At 41.2% G+C, this 15,776-nt stretch overlaps 1 protein-coding gene across 1 annotated transcript; it reads left to right on the plus strand.

Annotated features, from left to right (window-relative positions):
- Positions 1 to 3,420: 3,420 nt before the first annotated feature.
- LOC125222567 (putative transcription factor At3g04930) lies at positions 3,421 to 5,300 on the plus strand. Its single transcript, XM_048125255.2, has 2 exons — positions 3,421 to 4,746; positions 5,060 to 5,300. The coding sequence occupies exon 1, from the start codon at positions 3,544 to 3,546 to the stop codon at positions 4,720 to 4,722; it is 1,179 nt and encodes a 392-aa protein (XP_047981212.1). The 5' UTR covers positions 3,421 to 3,543; the 3' UTR covers positions 4,723 to 4,746; positions 5,060 to 5,300.
- Positions 5,301 to 15,776: the final 10,476 nt, after the last annotated feature.

Genomic DNA, 15,776 nt, shown 5'->3' on the forward strand with positions numbered 1-15,776 from the left:
TTGCAGACTATTTTATTTTGTTTGAACAACTAATTTTTGATAAACTCTATTTTAATAGGTTTAATTATCTCATCGCTAAATATACATATTATGCACCACTTATTAATTCATCACAAGTGATAAAATATTATTTTTTGTGACACCACTTAATATAATTATAGCGCCAGTGACAATATAAATATACAAAAATAATAAATTGTGTTAAGAAGAAGATAAATATTATACATGTTTCGAGTAAGGATGTTACAATTCTTCCATCTCTAAGAATTGTAAAAAATATTAGGATAAAATTCTCGAACCATATACACGCGGTACTCTAACTATTGTAATCAAAGAAAAAAAAACAACAATAAATGAAATGGAAATTACAATGAAAATTATAAAATAAACCGAACTATAAGTTTGGTCGAGAAAAAACCTCTTTCCGCAAGACAAACCGTAATAAAGTAAGAAGTGACACTCATACCATCCTGTCATGGAAAATACATTCTAAGGAGATTACATTGGTTTTGTCTCTACGTTTAATGAATTCATAGACACACGATATCATACTCGAATGAGTGACGAAGTATTGCTAGGTTATAGATTATCAAGGAAGATGAATTCCATGCTTTCAACAAATAAAATAAGACAATGAAGAAGTGATTATAAATTATAATCTTCCACATACTACATATTTATAATGTAGATGAACAAATAAGAGAGGATGACTGTTACTTTTATGCAATTGATTATGATATTGTAATTGATTAGTGGTTAATTTTTTGAATTCATCATTTGACCGTCATATTAATGTTTATTGACTAATAGTGTAATCAACTTTATAATTTCGTATGTTCTATCGATATAATAATATTGTAATTGATTTAGTTTGTTCATTTGAATATAACCGTTTCAATTCATATGAATGTAACGATTTCAATATTGGAGTCATTTATATTTCAGCGGTTATTCCATGTTTTATTAGCGGCTACTTGAAATATTTAATTTCACACCCTATATTTACAAATATTTAAATTTATACTCAAAATTCACAAATATTCAAAAACGGCCCAAAACTCGCCTTTTATATATGTATAGATTTATTTGAATTTTTTAAATGTAAATCATCTTTAGATTTTAAATCACAAATTTAAATAAAGAAAAAAATATAATCAAACTAAATTTGTGTGTAAATTCTAATCAAAATATTTAAGTATTAGTACTATATAAAAGTGAAAACAATTATCACAACAGGATAATGCAATTTGGATTTAAAAAATCACAAAAAAACTCAATCCACAATATTTATTAAAATTTGTTTAATTTTCAAGGTATTAGATTGTACCAATATAAATTTTTTTAAAGGTTTTATTGTAAAACAAGGTAAATATAAGCAGTACAATTTAGAAAACAGCAAAATTAGAACAATTCATAAAATATTTTATTTTAATTCGATTTGTTTATTGGGAGAATAATACAAAAATCTAATAGTTAATGTATTAAAAGTAGAAAAAAAAATAAAGATTAGAGGAAGAAAATATCGAACGCATGGATTGCAAGCTAATAACAGGTCATAACATTTTGCTCATGGGTGGAAAAAAATACCGAAAAAATGGTATATCGCTCGTATCGTACCGAAATTACTGGAAAATATCAAATTTTCAGTATAGTGCGATCGTAAGTTTTCGATACGGTAACGGATGAATTTCGTATGTCCCGGTGATGTGTATTTTAGAGTATCTGATTCAGTTGACACAAGATATCAAGTTTAATTAATTAACTCTAATAATACTACGATACTGCAAGATTATAACATCGTTAGTAGTATTTCAAGTGTCGATCCACATGGAGGTAGAAGTTTGTTTAAAACTTATGAAGTTAAAAAGATGTAACACAAGGATTTGATTTTTGGTTTTGAAAGATTTAGACAAACGAAAATAAAAGATTAACAAAAGATGGATTTCTCAAACGGAAAAGCATGTCACTCCAAGTTGCTCAATAGACTTGCATATTTCTACATCTATCAAAAGCACAAATTTTGATTAATTCATCAACCTAATCACTTGCGCTGAACACTTGTTCCACGAACTAATTTTCAATGTTTATAAACTCTTGCAGAAGCGCGGGAGAAATAAACATCTACTATATAAACTTACATAATCCGTTGTCAAATTATCCTCTGAACAATTCAAATTCAACAACACATCAATTGATTAGTCAATCCAAGTCTATGTTAAAGAGACGATAAACAAGAATTAAATATCTATAACGATAGAGGCCTCTAAAGTGATATAATTAAACATTAAACACATCAACGATGTCAAAACGTGGATTCAAAGGTGTAGAAACATTCACACAAGCCTAAATCACAACTTGGAGCAACATTGAGAGTTTAGCCTAAACACATGATAAACATCACGATGAAAACCAGAGGAAGCATGCTCTCGTTGAGTGGAATTGAGATTTGGAGACGGATAGTCGGAAGCCGGAATTTCTTCCTTCTCCTCTTCCTCCTCTCTTTCTCTCTTTTCCCCTCTCACTTTTCGTCCAACGAAGTCTCACCTCTTCCAAAAACCGCCCATAAACCAATTTGAACAATGAAATTCGGCAGTTATCGAGAAAAATGCCTGGCCCGGGTGAAATGATGACAACCTGGGCATTTTGTATGCCAACCCGGGCGTTTCCACTGCACCCGGGCGTTTTTGCCGGTTTTGACTGCTTCGCGCAACCTTCGTCAAATGGTCATAACTTCTTCATCCGAGCTCCGATTGAGGCGTACAATATACCCACACGAAGCTATTTCAAATACGAAGATAATGGTGGTAAGATAAAAGAATTTGCACACCATCTTGATAGGCAACGAACAGTTTCAATCAGACCCCACTCCTCATGTACATCAATCAACTAATATATAATAATCAAGCTTTAATGATTAATTGATAGATGATTTTAAGGTACAAAATAGGAGAAATCATGGAATAGAACAAGTATTATTTGATTCACATCACTCAGTATACCAAAAATACGGTATATATGGATATTGCCGGTGTACCAAATATATCGAAATCAATAGATATCGACTTAACGCTATTTACCGATTAAAATAACAAAAAAAATCTAAACAATAATAAAGCACATTTACACGCAATATTTATGTGAAATTATAAATTAATCAGTTATTACTACAATTATAGCTAAGAATTATTATACCAAACAAATAAAAGAATAATTTTTTTTAAGTATCATTTTAATTGAAAGAAACTACAAAACCTCATAGCCAAGACTGCAAATACTAGTAGTTAGAAAATTGGGTAGAATTAAAATAAGGAGAAGAGGATTTGGTAAAAAGTTGAAATAGAAAGTGGGTTTTTGTTACCATAGAATCGGGTTAGCTGTAAAAGAAGGGTTAGCTGGCGTAGCATAGGTGGCGTATGGTGAAGCATTCAAACCCACTTGGTTTTGGTTTAGGTTTGGGTGTCCATACCAAACCCACCAATTACACACCATGCGACTACCAGCCTCGTCGTGAGCCCCCAATTCCCCCAAACCTAAACCTAGCCGATGGCCTCCGCCGACGACCCCGCCGCCCCCATCGTCTTCCACGAGGACGAGGACCTCCTCGACGACGATGAAGACGACGACGGCGAGAGCTTCGACCACTACGACGACGATTCCGCCTCCTCAGCCCCCGTCGCTCCCGCCGCCCCCGATCGTCCTCCCCCGCCCCTCTCCGCCGCTCAGGTAACCATTGCTGTCCCCGGCCTCCCCGATCCCCACCACCACCAGCCGGAGATCTCTGTCCCTGCGAAGAAACCCCCTCCCCCACCGCCCGACGAATCGCGGAAGCTCTTCCAGCGCCTCTGGACCGATGAGGACGAAATTGAGCTGCTCCAGGGCTTCCTCGATTACACCACCCAGCACCGCGGCCCCCACACCTCCTCCCAGCACCACCACGACACCACCGCCTTCTACGATCAGATCAGGAACAAATTCCAGCTCGATTTCAATAAGAACCAGCTTGTCGAGAAGCTGCGTCGCCTCAAAAAGAAGTACCGCAACGTCATCGGTAAATTCGGCACTGGCAAGGACCACGCCTTCAAGACCCCCCACGAGCAGGCCACCTTCGAAATCTCCTCCAAAATTTGGGGCAACACCGCCGTCAATGGCGCTGCTGCCTACCGCGCCGCTCCTGTGCCGATCGACGAGGACGACGACTCCCTCAACAACCCTAATTTCAATAATTTTCTCGATTGCCAGAGCCCCAACCTAAACGGCATTGATATTAACGCCAAAACTCCGCGCTCCAGGAAGAGGAACCGTGTCGGAGCAGTGAAATTGGAGGAGAAGCAACACAACGCCACCAACATCAACATCAGCAACGCTCAGCCTGTATCGGCCGTGGCGCCTATGGCTGCTCCGGTAATTGGATTGGGGATAACAGGGTCGTTATCCGGCGTGATCGAAGAGACTGTGAAGAGTTGCCTATCGCCAATATTCAAAGAGCTACTAAGCAATTCGATGAGCCCTAATCTGAACAGCAACGGGTCGCCGTGCTGTGGAAATGGGTTCGGATTGGGACGAAGCCCGATACCCTTGTGCTTCGGGACAAGCATGGGGGGAGATAAAGAGCGGTGGAGGAAGCAGCAAATACTGGAGTTGGAGGTGTTCTCGAAGCGGCTGGAGCTGGTGCAGGATGAGATTAGGGACCAACTGCAGGAGCTTAGGTCCACGGGGAATTGATCGGTGCAATTCTTCCTTGGGGCAGTAAGTAGTGTTTCTTGTTTGTCCTACTTTATTAAAACTACTTTGGGTTCTTGTTATATTATATGTAGATTATTTGATTTGGATGATTGTTGATAAGTGTGGAACTGCAGCTCATGCTTAGGCTATGATCGATAAAATACTGATTTGAGATTGGTGATTATGTTCTTCATTTTGCTACAAATATGCTGAATTGGAATCTACTTCCAAGATGAATTAAGTAGTTGGTTTAGGATTGATAATGGTGATAACTAAATGTGTTTACTGTTTCTTTGTTTAATAAGCATGGATTTTTATCTAGTTGTGAAATTTCCAGGGCGTCGTGGATGCTCGTTGTCCAGGAAATGGATACTTGGTTAGCATAACAGTGTTGATTGTGTAGCTAGAGTAATATATGAGCATAGTAATGGAGCTCAACTTTGTGGAGGTATCAGATGTAAACATTTTCTACTGTGAGTTTATTTATCTGAAACTTGATGCAAAAAAGTAGTTGTAAATTTTGATAAAGCTTTGTTTGCAAATAAGTTGAATCTTTAAGGTGAAGTTTATGAATTTCACATGCCTTGTTTTTTCAATAGCTAAAGAATTTCTCATAGTATCTGGTATTTGAACGAAGGCCAAAAGGTTATACGTATACACAACAGATTGGATTCAAAAGGTTATACTTATACACAACAGATTGGATTCAAATTCATATTCGATGCTATATTTGCAATATCTTTGGTACTGGTAGTGTTTGGATTCGGGCTCTTACAGTAAACTTGCGACAATCTTCATTTTCAGCCATAATCTATATTTTCATTGTGACATTAACATTTTTTAAAAAATTTTGAATTATAAACAAATAAAATTGCAAAATATGAAGAAAATAACATTGACCAAAACTATCCAACATAATTAACATCGACGACAAGGTCATTGTCTTCACGTCGAGATTTCATGTTTTTACCTCATTGGGATCTGTAACCATTGTAAGAAACTGTGTGACAAAGATATTTTGAGTGGTCAAAGTCATGCAATTCATTGGTGAACCACCCTGATGCGAATTCGGGTAGCGCTAAACCATTTTCGTCGGAGAAACGAAGAAGTCATGTCAAGCAACCAATCCAAAACTGGGGTCTAATCAAACCTTTTGTTGCTTATCAAGATGGTGTCCAAATGCGCTTCTAAGACCATTATTGTCTTCATCATCGAAAGAACTTCGCGTGGCTACCATATATGCCTCAATCGGAGCCCGGATGAAGAAGTTATGGCCGTTTAACGAAGGTTGCGTGGAGTAGTACAAATCCAGTGGCTCGCCGGTTTTGTTCAGTGATTTCAGCAGCATTTCCAGCAAGTTGCCGGCTTCGCACACCGACGAACCCATCGACCCATTGGAATGGGAACATGAGCATGTGGGCTTTTGAATATTTTTTAAACTCTTCCCATTCCTCCTCCCATCTATAAATAGTGCCTTTGCTTCATTTGTAATAGATTAGAAGTGAGTTTTGAGTGTCTCCTTGAGAGAATCCCTTCCGACATTGGGTGAGATAAATGTTTGGAAAATCCATGGTGAGGTTATGGTTACTTGGTGGTTAGTCTAGGGTTAGCTACTTGGTAAATTCACAACTAGCTGGCATAGCTTGAATGGAAGTATACCATAGGGGTGGTTTTGGGCATACCTCTAGTGACGGAGTTTGAACGAAAGTATACCCTAGTGTCATGTAGTTAGCGGGGGAGTCGATATAAATGTTTGCTTGAATGAAAGTTGTCAAGGATTGCCATTATCTTTTTTATGGAGGTTCTTAGGTCCTTTATAGCTAGTTATTATGACCAATTTAATACTCCATTCGTCCATAAAAATATGGGCAAGGGTTATCAATATGGCACGGGAATTAAGACAAAATTGGTAAAGTAAGAGAGAGGAAGAGAATGTTATGGTAAAGTAAGAGAGGAGAAGAGAATGGTGGTTAAATAGTGTTAGTGGATAGTGAGACATATATTATTATATTGATACTATAACTTTCCAAAAATAAAATACACATATTTTTGTGGGACTGACGAAAATGGAAAATGCACATATTTTTTGGGATAGAGGGAGTATATTATTTCTCACTCACCGGAAATCGGTTTAAGAAAATGAATATACCACGGTCACCTATTACCAACGTAGATCGGCGCTATATCATTTAATTTCACAAAATTAAATGTTATGTCACATTTATTCTTGGTCAATGTCATTTTATCGAACACGGTTCCAAATAGGATATCAATACCACCAAATGATTGCATAGGCTAAGATGCATAGATGTGTCAACGGCCATGGAAAAAGCCACATTGTGCGTCGGCAACCATTGCCACCGGACACATGCCTACCGTCGAAGGCATTGATGCTCCTCATCACCACCCATAGTCATCGAGACCCTTGACCCTTTTCTCTCCCCTCCAATGACTCTCCACCCCAATACTCCAGATCTAGAGACCATCTTCAATTCCTCCATCTCCGAAGAAATTCAAGCATATTGTAAATTCCCTAACAAAAACTCTAAAATACATACACTATTTCTAGGGTCAATTTAGTACACGAGATTGGAATTAGAATTCTACGAAATGTTTGAATTGAATTTTAATTTAAAGTGTGTGCATGCTCGCGCATTTTGTGCGTAGTATATGTGCGTGTGTGTGTGTTTATGTCTGTGTTTGTGTTTGTGTCTGTGTTTGTGTTTGTGTTTGTGTGTGAAGGTGCAATGTGTGTTTGTGTGTGTAGTATGTGAAAATGCTCACTTTTATAAATATTTCGAATTCGATGATCTATTTTTGATATAGAATTAAAATTGTAGAATTGAAAGAAATTAAAATTGTAAGATCCAAAGATTTTGCGAAAATTGTAAGATCCAATTCCGCAAGCCCAGTTACAAGAAATTGAACAAAGCTGTAGAAAATTAATTTTTTTAAAAGTTAATGCACAATACCAATTTTAAACTCTAATCAATATTTTAATAAGCTACTAACTTCATTCAATATTTTAAGAAGCTATTGTACTTAGTAGTAGCATTTTGTTTTATAATTAAAGTCGTTTGTGCAAACTAAGATAACAGGGCTGAATTGAAATACCGATATTTACAATATACTGTATGAAAATTTTCAGATACTACTAATAAATATCATAGACTATACTCCGATATCGTGGTTTATAAATTAGGTAGGGCTTGCAAATCTCGTGGATTGAGTAGTTATCGTGTCAATCCGATATCGATTCAACCCAATAAGGTTGAATTTAACACCCAATCTTAAGTTATCGAATTCTTATTGGTTCCCAACCCAATAATTTCATGCATGTTCATGCGGATTATCGTGTTATGCAATTAAATGTCAGCCATACATACTGTTAATGATAGTAAGTGAGTACTACTCTATAAATTTAGCTTGACATGACATGATAACTGTCACGACCGCGCTTTGCTAAGGATAGCATTGCTCGGTAAATCATGACCAGGGGAGGGAATTAAGAAGAGGGGATAGAAAGGGGACGAAAGAATTTATAATAAGACCTGCAAGTACTTTTTCATAATATAAAAGAGGTTCACAAGACAACGAAATACCATGAGTACTTAAGAGAGTGTTTAACGTAGGTCACTCGTTACTGATCATTTTTCCTATGACCCATTAGTACAAAATACTACAACCTAAGCACAGCGGAAGGAGTTGTAACCATGTGGTCATGTGTATGAAGACACATGCCACGAAAATCCTACAAAAGAGATGAGACAACCACCAACTCCACTCAGCCACCAGTTCATCACTTGCTCAACCTGCACATTTAGAAATACATGCAGGGCTGAGTACGGGGTACTCAGTGAACACATCGCCGAAAGATACATATATATGAAAAATTATTATCATGCCATCACAGTAACACACGGGGGTTTTTCTTAAAGGCCCGAGCTTACTAAGTTCATTTTCATAAAGTTCGCTTGATCAAGCTAAGTTCATTCCATCAATCCGCCATATCTGATGGTTCATTGTGTGTCGGGAAGGTGGCCACCTTCCACGATCACATTGACCGGCCAACCCTTACGATGACTCACGGTCCATTCCTTTTGTGTACACTAACTCGAATAGGATCTTGGTCCTATTGGAGCCGAATTCGATTCATTCATTCCTTTGGCATCGCCAAAAAGATAGGCATCATAAAACAAATAATTTATGGCACGATAACATTTTCAAAAAAAAGTAAGTGCAGTTTTATCAAACAAAAATCATTTCATATATTTGATAATTTTATCCACACTTAATGTGTTGGATATAAAGCCCACCTCAAAGCTTCCCAAAGAAAATGCTGCAAAAGCTTGGCCTCGGAAATCAAACTTCGCGAACACGCCCTTCTTGAAATAGTATAATGTTTTAAATTAGTTTTAAGGACATATATAAGGTGCATGTCATGAAATGATCCTACATGTAGTATGCGTCCTACGTTCGGGGTTCGATCAAGATCACTTCATTCCACTCAAGAAAAGTGGATTTCTATTTTATGAGACACCCTAAAGTAATTAAATAATTATTTGGGAGAGGGTTTATTTAATCCATACATTCTTATTTTCCAGAAATTTAATTAATTAATTACGGAGGGCAAGACATTAATTTATCGCAAGATTAATTTTTTTAAAAGCTTCAAATATTTTAAGAAACATTACACCACAACTACGAGATAAGGTTCCTTTTATTTCTTATGCTTCAAAGCCCAAAATTCTCATTCCCTCTAAATTCTCGGCCCAAAGAAATAATATTAGGAGACCACATTACTAAATAATTCCTTGACCCAAAGGGGAGGCCCAATAGTCAAAAGTGTTGCCCTAATTACTAAAAGAATTAGTCCTCCCATTCATTCTTCCATTTCAAACAAACAACCTCCCTCTCTCTCGGCTCTCCCCTCTGCCGGCGCCCTGGCGTCGCCGGCGAGCGGCGCCGGCGCCGGCCTCTCCGGCGCTCTCTCTCTCTCTCGGCGCTTTCTCTCTCTCCGGTTTTCTCTCTCTCTCTCTCTCTCTTTCTCTCCCTCCGGCTTTCTCCTCTCTCCGGCGCTCCCTCTCTCGTCGGCGCTCCCTCTCTCGCCGGCGCTGCCGTCGCTGTTGCTGGTCACCGGCGGTTCCACCGCCGTTGACCGAAAGGTAGGATTTTCCTCCCATTCCCACTTCCCCTTCTTTCTCTTCTTCTTCTTCATTTTCTTAAATTGAAGACTTAGAACTAACAATTAGGTCTTGAAATGCGAAGATTTGGATAGATCGTGCAAAATGGGGTCGGAAGAGGTTAATTTCGGCACAAATCGCCGGAACAACCACCGCCGCCGCCGCCGGACTGCCGCCGCCTGTCTGCCGCCGCCGGCCTGCCGCCGCCGCCGCTGGACAGCCCCTTTGCTTATGGGTGAGCTCTCCCATGATTGTTATTATTGTGTGTTGAAGATTCTTAGTAGATTAGGCCTTGTTTAATTGTTTTCTTAGTCTAAGCTTGGTATTGTTAAGGCAAATATTCCATTCTAGATAGTCATATGCATAGTTGGTATGAAATCATTAGGGAAGAGATGTACAAAATACTAATATGATTTGCCATGTGGAAAACCAAATGTTCATGCTTGAAAGGTATGAAAATGGCTATGTAGTGAAAAGGGTTATTAGAAGAATTACCTTAAAAAAAGAAGAGAAGAAGGATGGTAGTGTGTAGGAATTTGGCTCCCCTTCTTCAAACACTTGTATGCATTCCCATCTTGATTGAATATTTGTTTAGGTAGTTTTTCATGGATGAACAAAGGGATTAAGAGGGGGATGGGGTGATATTTATAAGGAAGAATGGTGCATGAAATTAATTGGTTTAAAGCTTGATTCATTGTGGAGGTGAAATATCCAATGGTTAGGGACTCTTTGCCAAATGAGGCAAGTTGTCTCGTCAATCACTTGTCATGCCAAAAATGGCAAGAATATTATGTCTCGTCACCTAAAAAGGCGTGAGCCGTCGTTTGGTTTGCGTGTTTGATGTGATTTGATTTCGTCGATTGTCTCGTCTTGATTTAACGTGCTTCTTATCCATTCGTGCAGGTATCGGGATTCAAGGCGTGGCTATTGCGCAAGGTCCGGAGGGCACGGAGAGTATTTTATTTTTAATTAATATTTACTTAAACGTTGAACTCGTGTACGGAATTTTATTTGAAACTCGGTCTTCACAAACGGACCTTTATTAGCGCGACTTTATATTGAAGTAATACTATATTCGATCACCACTCCAAAATATACTTCACAACGATTAATTATTTGAGAAGTAAAGATCTAGGCGCGAAACTTAAATATATATAAGGTTGATTTTCAAAGTCTTAAGGTAAAAAGTCGGGGTGTTACATTCCTTCCCCCTTACAAAAATTTCGTCCCGAAATTTGTAAGGGTCTATTCAAACAGTTCCGGGTATTTTTCCTTCATCTCGTCTTCCAGCTCCCATGTAGCTTCTTCGTATCCATGATGCTTCCACAAGACCTTCACCGAAGTGATGGATTTTGTCCTTAGGTGTTGCACCTTCCGGTCTAAGATTGCTTCTGGCTTCTCTTCGTAGCTCAAGTCCGGGTTTAACATCATCTCTTCATGGTGTATCACATGTTTCGGGTCGTACACATATTTCCGCAGCTGCGAAACATGGAAGACGTTGTGCACGCTTCCGAAACTTGGTGGCAGCGCCAAACGATAGGCGACGGGTCCAATCTCCTCCAGGATTTCGTAGGGGCCAATGAAACGAGGCCTAAGCTTCCCCTTTACCCCAAAACGTATTATCCCTTTAGAAGGGGACACCTTCAAGAAGACTTTGTCTCCTACCTTGAACTGCAGGTCAGTCCGACGAGTATCTGCATATGACTTCTGTCTGTCTTGTGCTTCCTTGATTCTACCTTTAATCTGGCGCACAATTTCGACCATCTCATTGACTACTTCAGGACCCAACATCTTTCTCTCACCGACCTCATCCCAGTATAGGGGCGATCTGCACTTCCTCCCATATAGCGCCTCGTAAGGTGCCATATTAATGGTTGCCTGGTAGCTGTTGTTGTATGCAAACTCTATCAGGGGTAGGATTGTCTCCCAACTCCCTCCTCTGTCAAGTATGACGGCTCGAAGCATATCTTCCAGTGTTTGAATCGTCCTTTCTGACTGCCCATCAGACTGTGGGTGGAACGCGGTACTGAAATTTAATTTTGTACCAAGTTCTGCTTGCAGGCTCTTCCAGAAATTTGAAGTAAATTTTGCATCTCGATCTGACGTGATTGAGGCTGGGATACCATGTAAGCGCACGATTTCCCGCACATAAAGCTGAGATAGTTTTTCAGATCCATAAGTGATTGGAATTGGCAGGAAGTGGGCACTCTTGGTGAGGCGATCCACGATCACCCAGATGGCAGTGTTTCCTCGCTTGGTCTTCGGCAAGCCCGTCACAAAATCCATGGTTATGTGTTCCCATTTCCATTCAGGAATTTCTAAGGGTTGCAATTTCCCGTACGGTCGCTGGTGAATAGCCTTGACTTGCTGACAAGCCAAACATCTTTCCACGAATGATACTATACTTCTCTTCATGCCATCCCACCAAAATTTCCGCTTCAAGTCTTGATACATCTTGGTACTTCCAGGGTGTGCGGTGTAGGGCGTGTCGTGAGCTTCGCTCAGGATCTCATCTCTCAGTTTCTCATCCTGGGGCACACACAGCCTCCCTCCGAAAGTGAGGGCGTTGTCCGCCTCCTCGTGATAGGTCTCATGTCCGTCAGTCCTCACCTTTGCTCGTATCTTTTCCAGACCTTCGTCCTGTCTCTGTGCAGCGATGATACGCTCCCTCAAATCTGGCTCCACCACTAGAGTAGCTATCCTTGCTTCCACCGTTTCTGGGGCACTTATCATTTCCATGTTGAGCTTGCCAAATTCTCGTAGCAGTTTCTCCTCGTGAGTGAACATGGCGGTCAAGTGCTGAGTCTTTCGGCTTAGAGCATCGGCCACCACATTAGCCTTGCCGGGATGGTAGTTGATGCCACAATCATAATCTTTCACCAGCTCTAACCATCTCCTCTGTCTCATGTTCAAGTCCTTCTGTTCGAAGAAGTACTTGAGGCTTTTATGGTCCGTGAAAATCTCACACCGAACTCCGTAGAGATGGTGCCTCCAAATCTTTAGCGCGTGCACTACCGCGGCTAACTCCAAATCATGGGTAGGATAATTAAGCTCGTGCGGCCTAAGTTGTCGTGACGCATATGCTATCACCCTGCCATTTTGCATGAGGACGCAGCCCAATCCACTTTTCGATGCGTCAGTGTAAACCACATAGTCTCCTGTTGGATCTGGAACAGCCAGTACTGGCGCGGTGGTCAATTTCCTCTTTAGTAACTCAAAACTTTCTGCACATTCTGGGGTCCACGAAACTTTGGTGCCCTTCTTGAGTTGTTGCGTCATCGGTCTTGCAATCTTTGAGAAGCCCTCGATGAATCTCCTATAATAACCTGCCAATCCCAAGAAGCTTCGTATCTCGTTGGGTGTTCCAGGGGGTTTCCAATTCTGCACGGCCTCCACCTTTGCTGGATCTACTTGAATTCCTTCAGCAGTCACCACATGACCGAGGAAGTTCACCTCGTTGAGCCAAAATTCACACTTGCTGAATTTGGCGTATAGCTTCTCGGCCCTTAGTGTTTCCAGAGTGATCCGTAGGTGTTCTTCGTGTTCTTTCTTGTCCTTAGAGTAGATGAGCACATCGTCTATGAATACCAATACGAACTTGTCAAGACAGGGGTGGAAGACTCGGTTCATGAGATCCATGAATACCGCAGGTGCATTTGTCAAGCCGAAGGGCATCACCACAAACTCGTAGTGGCCGTACCGTGTTCGAAAGGCCGTCTTTGGAATGTCATCTTGTCGAATCTTCAGTTGGTGGTATCCTGACTTTAAATCCATCTTTGAGAAGACACTAGCTCCTCGGAGCTGGTCGAACAAGTCATCAATTCTTGGCAACGGATATTTGTTCTTCAAAGTTAGCTTGTTCAATTCTCGGTAGTCAATGCACATTCTTAGCGTCCCATCTTTCTTCTTCACAAAAAGTACAGGTGCTCCCCACGGTGAGACACTTGGTCTGATGAAACCCAGGTCCATCAGTTCTTGAAGTTGCATCTTCAATTCCTCCAATTCCTTCGGAGCCATTCGATATGGAGCTTTCGACACCGGCGCAGACCCGGGTTCGAGATCAATGGTGAATTCCAATTGCCTATCCGGGGGTAAGCCAGGTAGATTGTCGGGAAACACATCTGGGAACTCTCGCACTATTTCCACATCTTCAATTTTCCTCCCTTCTTTTCTCTCTTCGTTCAGGTAGACAAGATAGGCCGGGTGGCCTTTTCGTACAAGCGTTGCAGCTTGTAGTGCGGAGATTATGGATTTCCGCTTGCCCAAGGTAACCCCATGAAAGTTAGTGGCGTCCTTTCCGGGAGGGTGAAAAGAGATTTGTCGTTGGTTGCACAGGATAGTGGCATAGTTTTCAGCTAGCCAATCCATCCCAAGGATTATGTCGACGTCGGACATAGGCATAACACTCAAGTTGTTGACTAATAACTGATGTCCTCCAAAAGAAACCTCTAGGTTTGAGCAGAAGCACTTAATTTCAATTATTCCTCCGACAGGCGAAGACACCCTAAGTCTATGTTCAACTTGATTCGTTGGGATGTCTAAGGTATCTACGAAAGATGCTGATATGAAGGAGTGCGATGCACCAGTATCAAATAAGAGAATGACAGGTACACCAAGGAGCATAGCCATACCTGCCAGATTTCCTTGGTCCCCTTCCGGTTTCTTCTGTCTGAGAGCATAGGCACGGGCCTGTGATGGGAGACTCGGCCTCCGAGGATGTTGCTGCTTTGGTGGAGGAGGAAATTGTGGTGGTTGCCAAGGTTGCATCTGGACTGCTTGCAACTGTGTGCGATATGCTGGCTGGTTCGACCTTGCCCCTACTCCAGAGGTCTTGTTTGGACAGTTCCTAGCAAAGTGGCCATTCCTTCCACACACGAAGCAAATGTCTGTCCCTGCTCTGCAGATTCCCGTGTGCACCTTGTTGCATTTGGGGCACGGTCTCAGATTTGATTGATAGCCCCCAGTTGGATTTGAGGCATTTTGTCTTCCAACATCATGGTGGTGAGATTGTGGTTGCCACGGTCGTTTCGATTGTTGAGGACCTCGAGTACTTTCCCATTTGCGTTTTTCTTTGGACCCTTGGGGGTAGTTCTGAGGAGGAACCGGAGCTACAGTCTGAGTGCTCCGTTCAGTGGGCATTGCCGCCTCTATATCCAAAGCTCGGCTCAGGGACTCCAGGTAGGTCAATCCCCCATGGCTAGCTAGCGCCATCCTAATCTCGTGCCTCAGACCGGCACAAAATTTCTCCGCCATCCTTTCATCAGTGTCGACTTGTTCTGGAGCATATCGGGACATCTCACAGAAAACCCTATCATACTCTGTTACTGACATCCTTCCCTGCTTAAGGTGATAGAATTCCACTTCCTTCTTCTTTCGGTAACTCTTAGGGATGTACTTATCATACATTTCTGCCTTGAACTGCTCCCAAGTTAAGCTTGCAATCTGGCCTGGGGTCATGGTCTTCTTACGTGCCTCCCACCAGAAATCGGCCGATCCGGCCAATTGGAAGGTCACACACGTCATACGCTCTCTATCTGTGCATTGCAAGAAGTTGAATATCCGCTCCATCGCACGCACCCAAGTCTCAGCCTCGGCCGGGTCGCCCAGTCCGTTAAAGTTTGGCGGATTCTGTCGGAGAAAGACTTCTTCAATCCTGCGTTCAATCCTCGGAATTTGCATAAGTGGTGGCGGGGGAGGTGAAGGTGGAGGCGGAGATGGAGATGGAGGTGGTGGCGTAACTTCGCGCCAATCTTCATGATTTCCTTCGACAATTTGGGGCACTCTTCCACCGCGTCCCCTTCCCCGTCCTCTAGGACGTCCTACCCTCCTAGGTGGCATTCTATAAGAAAAGAAATTATTATTGAGACAATA

This window comes from Salvia hispanica, chromosome 1, assembly GCF_029641045.1.
Source record: "Salvia hispanica isolate PSC_SH4W2 chromosome 1, Shi_PSC_v1, whole genome shotgun sequence".
Taxonomy (NCBI): domain Eukaryota; kingdom Viridiplantae; phylum Streptophyta; class Magnoliopsida; order Lamiales; family Lamiaceae; genus Salvia; species Salvia hispanica.